We start from the raw sequence: 13,186 nt of genomic DNA, 5'->3' as shown, positions 1-13,186 counted from the left end.
ATGAGCTTTGAAAACCTCAGAAAAACAGAACTTTTCTGAAGACTAAATGTTTTGTGTTTACCACTATAGCCACAGAGGGAGGAGAGCTTTTTCCAGAGGGTCCTGTAGGTTTCAAAGTCTCTCTTGCAAGCATCTGTGTAGGACTGAGAACCAGTAGCCTCCAGTCTCAGCTTCCATCTGTGTCCACAAGCACTGCCTTGAAGTACTTTTCCTCCTTCCTTCTACCAATCAACCAAGTGCCAGTTTTAAACAGGCCCCAGAGAGCATGAAGAACACTTCATTGTAATGGTAGATAAAGTTTAAATGTCAAATATTCCCTTTACTGCAGAAACTACGTAGCTGCTTCCCAGCATCTTGGCTATTTTCTCTGAGCCATCTCCACCAAACCTCAGTCAGCCTCAAGGCATTTGAGAGACATTTGAGAACAGAACTAGTAAAGGTGGAATATGTTGCAGCTTCTCAAGTGTAGGGTTGAGACCAAGACCTCCTGGGACCAAGGGGAAGAGATCAGAGTGGTGGTGGAGTGCGCTGGAGAGGCCCCACAGCTGTGGCTGTGGCTGGTGCTGCCAGGGTGGGCCAAGCCAGTGCAGTGACAACACCAGGGAGAGAGGGTGACCTTCCAGGACTCTTGCATAGGAAAGCGAGGCTGTGGCCACTTTTTCCTGTTTGCTGCCCACCTTCCCCTGCCCTCTAGAAAAGAAGTTGCCATTCCCTGAACTGAAAGCCAGCCCATGCAGGCTGTCACTACAATGGAGACCATTTTGATGGCAAAGAAAAGATATACAGAGATAGATGCCTTAAAAATTGAGCCACCTAAGCACATACTAGCTTAGCAGGTTTTTGGTAGGTTTTGGTCAATACCTTCAAGAACATAACAGGGCTTTTTGTTATTTCAGAGAGTGTGCTTAAAATAAAAGCTATTCTCTCACTGGCTGGTAAGTGGATTAGTTTAGCAAACTAAAACTTTAGTTAGGATGACAATAGAAGAGAGTATTTATTCTCAGTCTCTATCAGTGACTCTTGTCTCTAATGTTTTTTTCTAGAAATTGAAAGGATACTGTATGCATGTTTGATATTGTATTTAGTCTCTCAAGATGGCATCCCAGGTCTGATGTTCAATTAGGGAGTGCAGTTCTGTAATCCTTATTTAATTAGAACTGCTTGTCTTACTCCGTGGGAGTTGTATTTGTAATTGGATTCTCACAAGTGAGAATATGCAGAGGCTACCTCAAAGGGAAGTTGTAATTTGCTGATGTGTGTTACTTACCTGTCGTTCTTCGAGAATGTTTCCTCTGCATATTCACATTATGGGTCCTGTCCACCTTCTGTTTGTCTTCGGATTTCTACTGCCCTACAGTTGTGGTGTTTAGTAAGAATAACTGAAGTATTGAGCACTGTACAACTCTTTAAAATCTCTGATTGCTTGGAGTCATGAGATGGCACTTGTACAGTCCTAGTAGTCACTGCTCTTCCAGGAGGTTCCTGTAGGTCACCAGCACTGGAGAACCAAAACCCACTGGTGTGAATATGCAAGGACAGCACTCTCAAAGAGCAAGACAATGGTAAGTGCCCTTTCTTTGTCTTCTGTGATTAACCAAATATTTCAAATGTTAATTTTTAAATTCCCTATTTGCAAATTTGCTACACTTTCCCTATGATAGAAACATCGAGATTAATTTTAGTGCTGTTACCTTTCTGGCAAAAAACAAGAAACTACCTGTATTTGTACATACTCACTTCAGTTGTAAATTGATGTACTACTGTCAGCGCATGGGTGTGTAGGCGTATTTGAGCTATAATAACCTAAACCGTACATTAACAGTGCAGTATTACATATTTTACAGAGTTGCGCTCTTTTAGTTGTATTATATTTATAGTAGATTAGATAGCAGAGTAAGTCACTGACCAAAACACTCTTCTAATAATATTAAAAATGTTAATTCTCAAAACAGATTCTCCAAAAGAAAACCAAGGGTATATTACTTTTCCTTTCTAAATTTTTTTCTGAACTTTTGTTTTTTTCCAGACATGGAATTCTGTGAGACTCCTCATATTCTGTGCTCTGGCTATCAAACAGATATACACGGTGTAGCTGAGCACAGTTACCCACTAGAGGTGGGCTCAGATGTGGATACTGAAACAGAAGGTGGTGCATCCCCGGATCATGCCCTGAGGATGTGGATGAGGGGGATGAAATCGGAACACAGCTCCTGTTTGTCAAGCCGGGCAAACTCAGCATTGTCCCTCACTGACACTGACCATGAAAGGAAGTCTGATGGGGAGAATGGTAATAAAGAAATGCATATAATGTACTGAATAGAAGTAACAATTTATTTGAAACTTCATTCTTCTCTTTTTTTTTTTTTTATATTTTCTTTCTTTTCTCCCCTTCCTTCTTAGGTCTCTATTATATTGAAAATGAAAGGGTTGTTTGGTATGTGTATTGTATTCATAGTATAGATGGAAAATAAGAATTGAAACTGTTTTTGTTAAAATGTCATTCTTGTAGAGACCAATTACTTTCCTACATTCTCCATTTTTATGGTATAGGACATTTATCATTTCAGTTTAGTGGCCTATGAATTAGATCCTAAAATAAATCTACATATGCACATTTATATCATTTAGTGTAGCATTAATCCTGCACATGCTGTCCTCTGGGTATAGCTTTAGGACTCAACAGCCAGGTGACTTCAGAAAGACAACCTGGAATCCTAAATGCTCTATTTACGTGTAATTTCAGGCTACACCTTAAGGACATGCCTTACCAGTAGGACAGTTTGAACAGGTCTTGCTCATATCTCAATTCTGTATTTCTCTGCATATGGAGAGCAGGTTTCTGTGTTAGGTTCGGGGGGGTGGGGGTAGGTGTTGGTGTTGGGTTGGTTGGGTTGGGGTTTTTTTAAGTATTTTTTGTATTTCAGGATCTTTTTACTTATTTGTTTTTCTTACGGTTTAATGTATCACAGAAGGGAAGATGTCTGTTTAACATAGGGGGAATTAATAATTTTTTTATCTCTGCATCAAAATTGATGAAAATCTGCTCTAAATGTTTCCTTAAAGAATATAGTAAGTAAACAAATTTATCATGCTTAAGATCAACAAGCTTACCTCATATTTTAATTTCTGTGTTTAATAGCTACCTGTTATGACAGGTCTGAATGTACTTAAATATGTATAGGGGAACCACTGAAAGTGGCAGATTGACACTTTAGTGTTGACAGGGATACATTTTAGTAGATCTCTAGTCATAAGATGAAAGAGTTCAGTCATGAATGTCATTTCTGTAGTTAGGTGTTTTGAATTTGTCAAATATTAAGCTGGTAATTTAATTATAATTTCATTTGCATGTTTGTCAGTACCAATAATAATGTCCAATGTAGGTTCAAAGACATGAGATTATCTGCATGAGTTGAGGTGGGGTTTTTTTTAAAAAAAAAAAAAGGTTTTAGTGCACAGCTCATTTTTAATTAAATAGTCATTTGAGGATTAAGCGTTCTGCACTATCACATTGTATGGTGTTGCTAGAATCAGTGAATTTTCAGATGTCACTCCATTTGTACAATGATCAGTGGATACCTGCCTTCTAGCTTTCTGCTTCTGCCACCTTCTGTGTGGGATCCAGCCTCTGTAGAGTGTTGTTGCAGAGGGGTTTTTTGTTTGGGTGGTTGGTGGTTTTTGCGTGTTTTCCTAAGACACTTCGTTCTAGATGGTGGCTGAAGGAATTGAATTGGTCTGCCTGGAAATGGTTGACACTTAACTATGAAATGGTTTGACGGGCATGCTACCTGAGAAATGCATGTACATACTTGTACCATTCAGACTAAGAAAAACACATGGTCATTTATGTTTTAAGGTGCTGGGAAGCCAATGTATTAAAAGTAGATTAATCATATAACCAAGTTACATATTTCAGTCTGGAGTGCATGGTGCGCTGGGTATTCATGGTCTTTTGCTAGCCATACAAGTTGCACTAAATAATTAATCTTGGTACAGATAAAAATTATTTTCTATAGTAAAGGAAATGCTTTTGTTACTTTCATTGTCCTACATTGTGAAAACTATGGGTTAAGTGTCATCACGATAGGAGCACATAATCATTCTGTTTCACCAACAAAGAATGGAGTGGTTTCTTCTAAATGTTTGTCTCAGAGAATTATTTTAGTCAATTTAAACTCATTTTCTACATGGTCTAGAATAGAACAGGGTAGTCCTTTAGCATGCGGCTTTACTATGTGGTTCTTTTCAAACTTTGTAACAAATTGTTAATCAGGGATTTGTGGTTTAGGTACTTGAATACAAATTTTAAGTAAGTAGTTGGGAGAGGAAAGTGAGGGCAAGAGTAAATTGGAAGAGAGAGAAACTGAGAGCGCAAGCTCATTTGAACTCTTTAGTTGTCTCCAGGCAGGGTCAACAGAGCAGATATCAGTTCTTCCTGTGGCATTGAATCATTATAAACTACAGTCTTGAAAGTTAATGTGGATAAATTTGAAGACAATGGTGTTCAAGCTATATTCATTTGTATTATCTAGTACTTCCCAGGTAAGTTCACAATCAAGATTTCTGATCCAGAGAACAGCCTGTTTTCCATCTGGGTTGGCATTCTGTAACAAAGCACTCTTTGAAAACAGAAGTTCATAAATCTCTACTTAAATGAAGTAATAGATGGCAAATCCTTCTGTTTCTGTGCAGTCATTTGTGCCAAGGGCTTTATTGGATAGCCACAAGTGTTGCACTTTTCTATGGCAGGAATTGACATGGATGTCAACTTTCTTTGTGCCAGCCAGTAACTTCTGTGGTGTGAAAATGGGTGAGCGCATAAGATCAGTTGCTGCAAGTTCATGAAATGCTAGTTTCCATGATACTGTCTAATTGCTCTATAAATAGACAATTAGAAATTCTGGCTTTCCAAGGGCTGACCACATGGCATGTGAACACAGCTATTTGTAACTGGAGTAAAATTAATGAGGAAGATACAGTTGTTGCATTGTTTAAGAAAAGTAATGGTTGTTGTTGTCTGTCTTTTGAAGAGGTCAGTTGGTTTTTGTTGTTGGGTTTATCTTTTTTTCTTTATGAGCACAATTCTACTCCAAATGCAGAATAGCTTTTTTGTGGTAACATTAGGACAACTAAGTGTGTGGACTCTGGTAGACTTGCTTTTAGGGCTTTTTTGCTTTACGCTGATCTGAAGGAAATATACTTTGGCAAATTTTATTCTGTTCAGATATTCCTTGAATTTTTCATAGTCATGGAAAGCTCTAGCAGGAGGTTCCCTGACACAGGATATAAACTTCATTACGTATTCCGAGTAGCCCAATTTGATAATTTATTTGAGGATTATTTTCCTTCATAGATGCACCAACTCTGTCATAATCACTGCTTAAACATACTCCGGTTGTTTTGGCAGCACTGAACAGATTGTATGAAACACCAACATTCCCATTTAAATTAGCGTTGTCAATGTTAATGGCAACTAATAATAGCTTATTAGTGCACAAACTGCCTTCGGCTTTGCCTGAGGCTAAGCAAAATACATATTAACTGCAAGTAATGAATGACCAATTTCTTGGGGATCATTGCTTATCTCTGGTATAGTATAAATAGCTCTATTTAAACATGAACAGTGTTACTCTACACTATGTGAATGTAAATTTCAGACAAAACCGCTACAAAATAACAGTATCAAAAATAGTTACTTTATTCCATTGAAGAAGACTGAATTTACCCTGAACTCACTGAAACAATGGTATCTGTCATTGCACCACAGCAGAGTATTGAGTCCAGCGGTTTGGTCTACCAGATTACTGAGCTGGCAAATTTATTTATTTATTTATTTATTTTTCTGGAGTAAAGTCCAGGAGACAATACAACCCTGCTCTACAGAAAGGGCAGTCTTCAGATCTATATCTAAAACTACGCAATGTGACATGGATCTGCATCCCACACTAGCTAGTGTACTATAAAAGGAGACTACAAGGCATTTTATTTCCATATACTCTTCCCCATTAAACTGCTCATGGAGTTTTTAAGTTTTGCTTTGCAGGATGTCTATGCAGCTATGATGATTTTTACCTCAAGTGCATTCATGCCATGCTGTAAGTCATTTTTGAGCCACATTTAACTTGTTTGCACAACCATCAACTCTTACTTTTATGTATTACATCTCAGATGTACGAAACTAGAGCCATTCATACAGTAACACAATTTTTAACCTGTTTAAGGTTGTCAGATTGTTTTGAAGTACTCTAAAGGCTGACTTGTTTGGCTTACTCCTGTCACGTACTTAGATGTTTTTATGCAATTAGTCACTCTTGCTCTACTAAGTAGTGAGAACCATAGCAGAGTACAGGATACCCAGTACTGGATGAGTGCACTGTGAAATGCACACTCAGTCTTGGAGCTAGATTCATGATCTGTTCCTTTGGCTGCATTATTTTATAACAACTAAGCATTGGCTATAGTTCACAACAGTTTCTTTGGGATTTGTAGACGAGGAATTAGGGTGTTTGTACAGGCTGAAATACCACATATAGTTTTAGAGTGCTTGTGATCTGGCCAAGAGAGTTTTTCTAATAACATATTTGACTTTTTAAAAACAAAGCAAGAGGGAAAAGAAAAAAACAGCTATGAAAAAATGTAGTTTACTTTTTCCCACAGAAATTGTTGGGAAACTTCTTTAACATCAGTATATAGGATCAGATTCTATTTGGAACAATAATTTAAATAATAGCAATAATTTTAAATGGCAGATTGCAAAATAGAATAATAGTAGCCATATATTAATAAGTAGATGTAGTAGATAAATTAGTAGGTTACAGATCAAAGATGAATTTAATGACATAGAAACATGTAAGATTAATCTTGTGTAGTTCACCCAAGTATTGGTTTTATACCCTGGGAGCAGTGGTCCATTTAACAGAGCTTTTGACTTTCCTTAAATCTCAGGGGTTTTTTTCCCTTTGATGTCTGGGCCGATGGGTATTTTTCAGGCAAGTCACCTCAGCTCTTTGCACTTCAGATTCAGTGCTTTAACAGTATCTGTTAAAGGGATAAAGATGCGTAACTGGTAAAAGAAATACTGGAATTGCTGATGCTGCATGAGAAACACAGCTCTGTGAATACAGTAGTTACTCAAACATGGGGAGGATTTAGTTAAGGATAAGGTTCTGATTTAATTTATGTTGTGTGTCAGTGGACCTACTGTGAATTTACACCTGTTTAAATTAGACATGAATTTGACTCTTCATAAAAGTCTTGTATTTAATGCAAGAAAGTGAGAGCATTGGGATTAATGTTGCTGTTATTTACTGTTATTTTGTAAACAAGCGAGGCATTAAGCTGATCTCTGGCTTTCTCATTTCTCCAGGAAATTACAGCTACATTATAATAAGGATACATGCTTTGAGAAGAAGTATGCATGTGACTGACTCTCTGTGCAGGATTGTGTTTGTAATAATGATGGCTATATCTGAAGCATTTCCATTAGCTACTGTTCTGTCACTCTTTATTTACAGCGCTGCAATTAAAAAATTGAGTTACTAATTTGCAAGTAGAGCAGTTAGTTCAAATATATGTAAGTAGCCTTGAAAATGTAAAGGTAGACATTAGTCTAAATCCCATTCCATCTGTGCCATTTAATAGTTTTCATTCCTAAGTGTGCTTCACTTTGACTTTTTATTGTGGCATGGATTATATTCATGTTTGTACACTCCTGTCTGTTGGGTGGGTTTAGTCACCTAATAGATGAAGGCAACTTCATCACTTAAACAAAATGCAAAGCCCGCATGGTGAAATTCCTTCAACTTCTTTACTATAGCTTGTCTGATATTTGATATATACTCTCAGATATTTGACAGAAAAGGCCGCTAATCTTCACTTAATAAAAGAGCTCTTTTGCTTCTGTTGTGTTTTTTTTTTCTCTTTTAGCATTTATATGGTATTTATGTTGGTTGCTTCTGCTGCTTTTAAAAAGAAGCCTCCTCAGTGCCTGAGGAAGCACATGGATATGCAGTATCGTAGCAGTGCCTTCTGGGGAGTATTGGAGTATGCATTGACATTGTAACTGCTCTGCCGGACTTGTTAAGAGTGTAACATGCTTTTGTTGACCTCAGAGTGGTTCCTTTGCAAATGTTACTGTCTCGAAGCATTGTAAGTAATCTGAATTGCTTTGGATAAGTGTGAGATGCTTCTGTAAGCACTGTAACATCACCTCAGTTGTGATATGATGGAAGTCTTGCATTTGTGCCCCTAGTATTTATGCAATTTATGAAATGGCTCAGATATGGAAATTCAGCTAATGAAGAGTTGTTTGTCGGTATTGTGGGGAAGGTGCTGCCTTTTAAAATTACCGTCTTCATTACTTTTTCTGACTGACAGGGTCATTGCATCTGCATATCTGCTATTTTCATCTTTACAGTTTTCATATGGTATATTACATAATGTTAAAAAAAGTCCTTTTCTCTTTTAAGCACAGTGAACACTAATTTAAAGACAAATATCAAACAGTATTTAATATGATACATTAAAGATAATGAAACATTATTTAGAACATAGCAGAAATATTTTTTTATATTCCGTAATCTAAATGATATTTGCCTACAGCATGGTAAAAAGTATCTGTGTATTTGCACAAGGTTGTATAATATTTTTAGCCCTGCAGTTTTGTTTTCTTTCATGGGTAGCTAAAAGAGGGAAGGGAGGGAAGCTTAAGGAGAACAGTCAGGTCTCATTTCTGGGATAAAAATTAGTAACTTGGCATTAGAGCTCAAAAATATCACTTGGCTTTCCTCCCCTGTGTTATGCAGAAAGGATAGTGGATAGAGCTTAAGGAGCCTGTACTAATATAAATTATTGTTCCTTCTTTCTTTTAAATCCTTTTGACTTTCTCAGGTGAAAATGAGCATGCAGGAAAAGTATTTCCACAAATATTTTACAGTGCAAAAGGATGTTGCAGTGCTGCTGCAGTTCTTGCGAAGTGAGTTTATCTAGGCTGCCACAGGGGGGAAAGATGAGATGGGATAGGCAGTAAAGCACCTGCCTTCCGTCACAGTGCTGCAGTGCAAAAGCATGAGGATTATCTCACTCTTCATTTCAGCAATTGTTGTGAGACTAGGGGGACACTGAACAAAATACTTTTTCTGTTGTTTAACATTTATCATGAATTCTGCATCTCTAAACTAGTGTATTGCTGGAAACAGTTCCATTCTAAACAATCAACATGTCTACCTTGATGTTTTATTTATATTGTTTTATTATTTTTATAATATGTTTTATTTCTCATCTTTTTTGGTTAAAATTTAAAATTTATTAGAAGATCAGAAATCTATTTTACAGAAACAACCTACAGACATATTTTATATGTATATCCTTTGGCATAAATTATTTATTTTAGTTTAATGCTGCTTTAATTTGATACTTATTTTGAAAATCAAGCAATTCTCACTGATATATCTTAAAATGTAAGTGTTCCTGATAGTTGGAAACTGTTTTTCATCAAAGTTTGGTATGTTCTGCTGAAAGCTGCTAGTAGAACATCATTAGTGCAAAATAAGGGTAATAGGAAAACTTGTGAACTCTGGTCATAGAAGGTTATCGTTAAGCCTACTGGATAACTAAGTTCAAATTACTCTTACTTGGTTCCTTATACCCTCAGCCAGGATGGTTTTAAATACAAAGATATCTAAGAGCTTTTTCCTTCCCCCTAGCAAAGTGCTTGTCAGCTATTCCAAACTGTAATACTGTAAGTGAGATAAAAAGAAGGGATCTAGCAAATGAGTACAGGATTGGTAGAAAAGTGGAAAATACTGACAAATTATCCTTTTAGGGTCTAGCAAGGTTTAATCTAAATATCATTTCTTCTTGACAGTATCAGATCTTCTAAGAATTTATTGTCATCCTACCACGAATGACAAAAGATTGCTCATTCTTCCTCTTCAGCCTTTTTTCCTTTTTTTTTCAATTTTTACCCATTTAATTCATTGTGTATTAAATTACATGGGAGAGTCTTATCTTCCACTTTCAAATTTGTTAGTATTTCATTTCCTCTTGGGCTTACGAGTAAGATGAAGATCAGCATAAATCTGTATTATTCAGAGTTACAAATTGATGTGGTTATAATATTAGCATATCCTCATCGTACAAATGGGACATATTGATAGTAGCAAATAGCTTTGGTCACATCATCTAGAAGAAACAGAAAATGGAGAAAGTTGCCACTTCCTATGGCTGCAGCCTTCATAGTCTTCTAAAAGTGAAACTTAAACCAAACATATTAGACTGTTTCTTATTTCTGCAATAGAAAAAAAGAATGGAAGGTTGTATATAGAATTACAGGTGATTTGTACAGAATAATACAGATTTGAATACTGCTTGTTTCAACTTGCTTTCACATACAGGTCTTATGAAGCGAAATTCAGTCTTTTAGTTAGTAATTTTGTTTTCTTTAATCATACCTAGCTCTACACCCTGACTTTATATTTTGTAACATGAACATAAGAGGAATTGTGTATAATTAGCTCTTCTAAAATATGGGTCTAGGAGCACTGAATAATTCCTGCAGGCTGCTTCCTCTCCCTAGCAGATGTTTTTGAGTAATATTTTAATTAGATTCACATATTCTGATGACTAATTATATTGCCAGTGTTGTTTCTTTATCTTAAGTTTCTACTCTAGATGATTTGCAATGTAGATTTTATACAGTGCTTCACAACACTGACTTTCAATTGAGCAGCACGTGTCAGCATCTGATCATACGTTGTTCGCCATGAGATGTATTGGTGGTACAGAGCAGCCCTTCGGGCAACAGAAACCAAACGTTGTAAACTAACTATGTGCCTTTGCTTTGGGTGTTATCCACAAAAGGAGCTGGGCAAGTCAACGATCTGGAGGTTCTTTTATTCCATAAAACAACACTTCCTAAAAGATTTTTATGTGGGAGGAAATGCTTGGAAGTGAGGATGGCTTAGGACATCAGGTCAGGATTGTTCAGCTCTGTTGCTAGAAATGTTGCTAAAAGCTACAAAGAGCATTTAAGAAACCCAAGAGACAAATGTTAACAGTACTTATAAACTGTATATAGTATTTGTTATGGTTCATAGCTCTCCTCCCTCCCCACCTCATCAGATTTGTACATTAGAGGGATTTTATATCTTCTCTGACATTGTTAGAAATGTAACCAAGACAGAATGGTGTACTGGAACTGAAAGAGGAAAAAGCATCAGTATTTTAACTACAGGCAAGTCGAGAGAAATATTTGCATCTATTATATGTCCTCCTATCCCCAAATGATATGCATGTTAAACAAGTGTGAACACATGAATATCAATGATTTTGAATTTCTGTGACTCCAGCTAGCAGACTCTCTCCCTGGTTTTCTTCCTCTGAAGATCCCATATAGTTTTAGCATTGGTTATGCTAACAAATACTGCAGGGTATGACACCAGTTTGATGCAGTCAGTGTTGTGTTATCTTAGGGGTATATTTGTGGAACAGTTGAATGTTATTGATGAACTGTTAATTTTCTTTTGGCTTCTGAATCTAGTCATTGTAATGAGCATTACCAAATGTTGCTTTGGGCTTGTTTACATCAATGTAGTAAGCATGTCACTTGCTTTGAAGCTGAAATGAATTCACATTTGTAAATGAGATTGAAATATTTCATGGTGATTTATTCTTGTCTTTTCCAAAATATTGTTACCTTTTCTATCAATCAAGTACCATGGCCAAGGAAGAGTTGAAGGTATATTTCCTGTAAGAACGGGTGAAGGCATTTCTTTAACAAACCTATTGTTAGAGTTTCCCTGTGGTGTGGTGTGTTTGACTGTAGGATCTTTACCATGTTGTCACCTCATTTAGCTATAAATCACTGGTGGATTCTTCAGCTTTTGTAACAGTATTAAGTGACTCTCTCCTACACTCTTAAGAAACGCCTTCATCTTATGGAAGGACAGCAAGCAAAAGGAGTCTTTGTGCCACAAACACACCTCAGATTTTCCATAATTAGTCAGTGGAGTAAACCACATTTAATCAAAAGGGTATTACATCTCTCAACGTAGCTTTTAAACTGTACATGCAGTATGAATTTCCCTATCTGACTACAATTATTTTTGAGTAAATGTAAAATATAAATGAATACATGCACTTTATGTGTACCAAAGCCATGGTAAGGTTTGTTTAGGCTTAAGGGCTCTTCTCATTGCTTTGTCCAGTGACAATTTCAAGTGGCACTTTTGGTTTGAGAACATCATATTTGATTAACGTTTCCTCAAACAGTGCTTTTGAGACAGCAGTGTTTGTTGCTGTCTAGTCATGCTAAGCTATTTTAGAGCAAGTATTTCAGTGTTTGTTGAAGTGACAAAATCATAATGCATGCTTTGAATTTATGTTTTTCTGCATAATTTGATATAAACATACCTCCAGTTACACAATTGAAAAGTATCTGGTGTTTTTTTACTTGAATTGAGTCTTATTTGATTGGAATCTGCTTGGGACTGTTGATGTTCGGATCACATAATAGAGCTGCTTGCTAGTCATGCATTGTCAATGGGATCTGATGAGTGGTGCAGCTCAGCAATAGAGACTTCTGTTTTCTTTATGACAAAACAATTTATGGATGCTTGCACCTTTTGATTACGACAAAAATCTTAGAAGCAGAACGTACCTGAATAATAGGTACTCTTGCAGGTTCTTAAACTCCTTTCATAAGATAGTGGTGTATTTTCTGATTTCTTCTAGTTGGTGGTCTGCCTGAGGCAGATTTCACTGATTGCAGTACGGCTGCATTTTGAGATTGGCAATGGATTCTCTCATCCGTTTCCAGAAAGGGATGCTGCTTTAGGTTAAGCTGCTGATCACATGTAGGGGTGGAACTCTTGCTGTAAAGAGAAAGTTCCTGGTGAGGAGAAAATCACCAGGTTTATTTTTATGTATTTGAGTTCTCAAGAGACTAAAAATTTCCAATAATATTACATAATTTCCTTTTATAAGGAAGGTGATAGTGAGGAAGTCTAATTTCTAGTCACAGAAACTGCTTCTGAAAGGTTGAGATAGACATAGTGAGTATGCACCTAGCTTATGACAGTGGTTGCCTTCCTGGTATAATTATAAAAGGCTTGACTTAGGCCTGGCTGGAGGTCATGTCTTAATGCATAAGGTGATGTACATTTTCTTTGTAGTAGCTTATTCAGAT

General features: G+C 36.6%; 1 protein-coding gene across 4 annotated transcripts in view; it reads left to right on the top strand.

Annotated features, from left to right (window-relative positions):
* TENM1 (teneurin transmembrane protein 1) overlaps positions 1–13,186 on the top strand; it is a 357,561-nt gene that overhangs the window by 133,233 nt on the left and 211,142 nt on the right. For 3 of the 4 annotated variants that reach the window (XM_026848413.1, XM_026848414.1, XM_026848412.1), the window contains exon 3: positions 2,027–2,287. The exons of the other annotated variant lie outside the window; for it this stretch is intronic. In XM_026848413.1, coding sequence (XP_026704214.1) covers positions 2,027–2,287 — 261 coding nt within the window. The remainder of the gene's footprint in view (positions 1–2,026; positions 2,288–13,186) is intronic. 4 annotated transcript variants of the gene reach the window in all.

Source organism: Athene cunicularia, assembly GCF_003259725.1.
Source record: "Athene cunicularia isolate RWA chromosome 4 unlocalized genomic scaffold, athCun1 chr4_part3, whole genome shotgun sequence".
In the NCBI taxonomy this organism is placed as follows: domain Eukaryota; kingdom Metazoa; phylum Chordata; class Aves; order Strigiformes; family Strigidae; genus Athene; species Athene cunicularia.
Note: the sequence above shows the minus strand (reverse complement) of the source record. Positions and strands in the feature narration are given on the sequence as shown.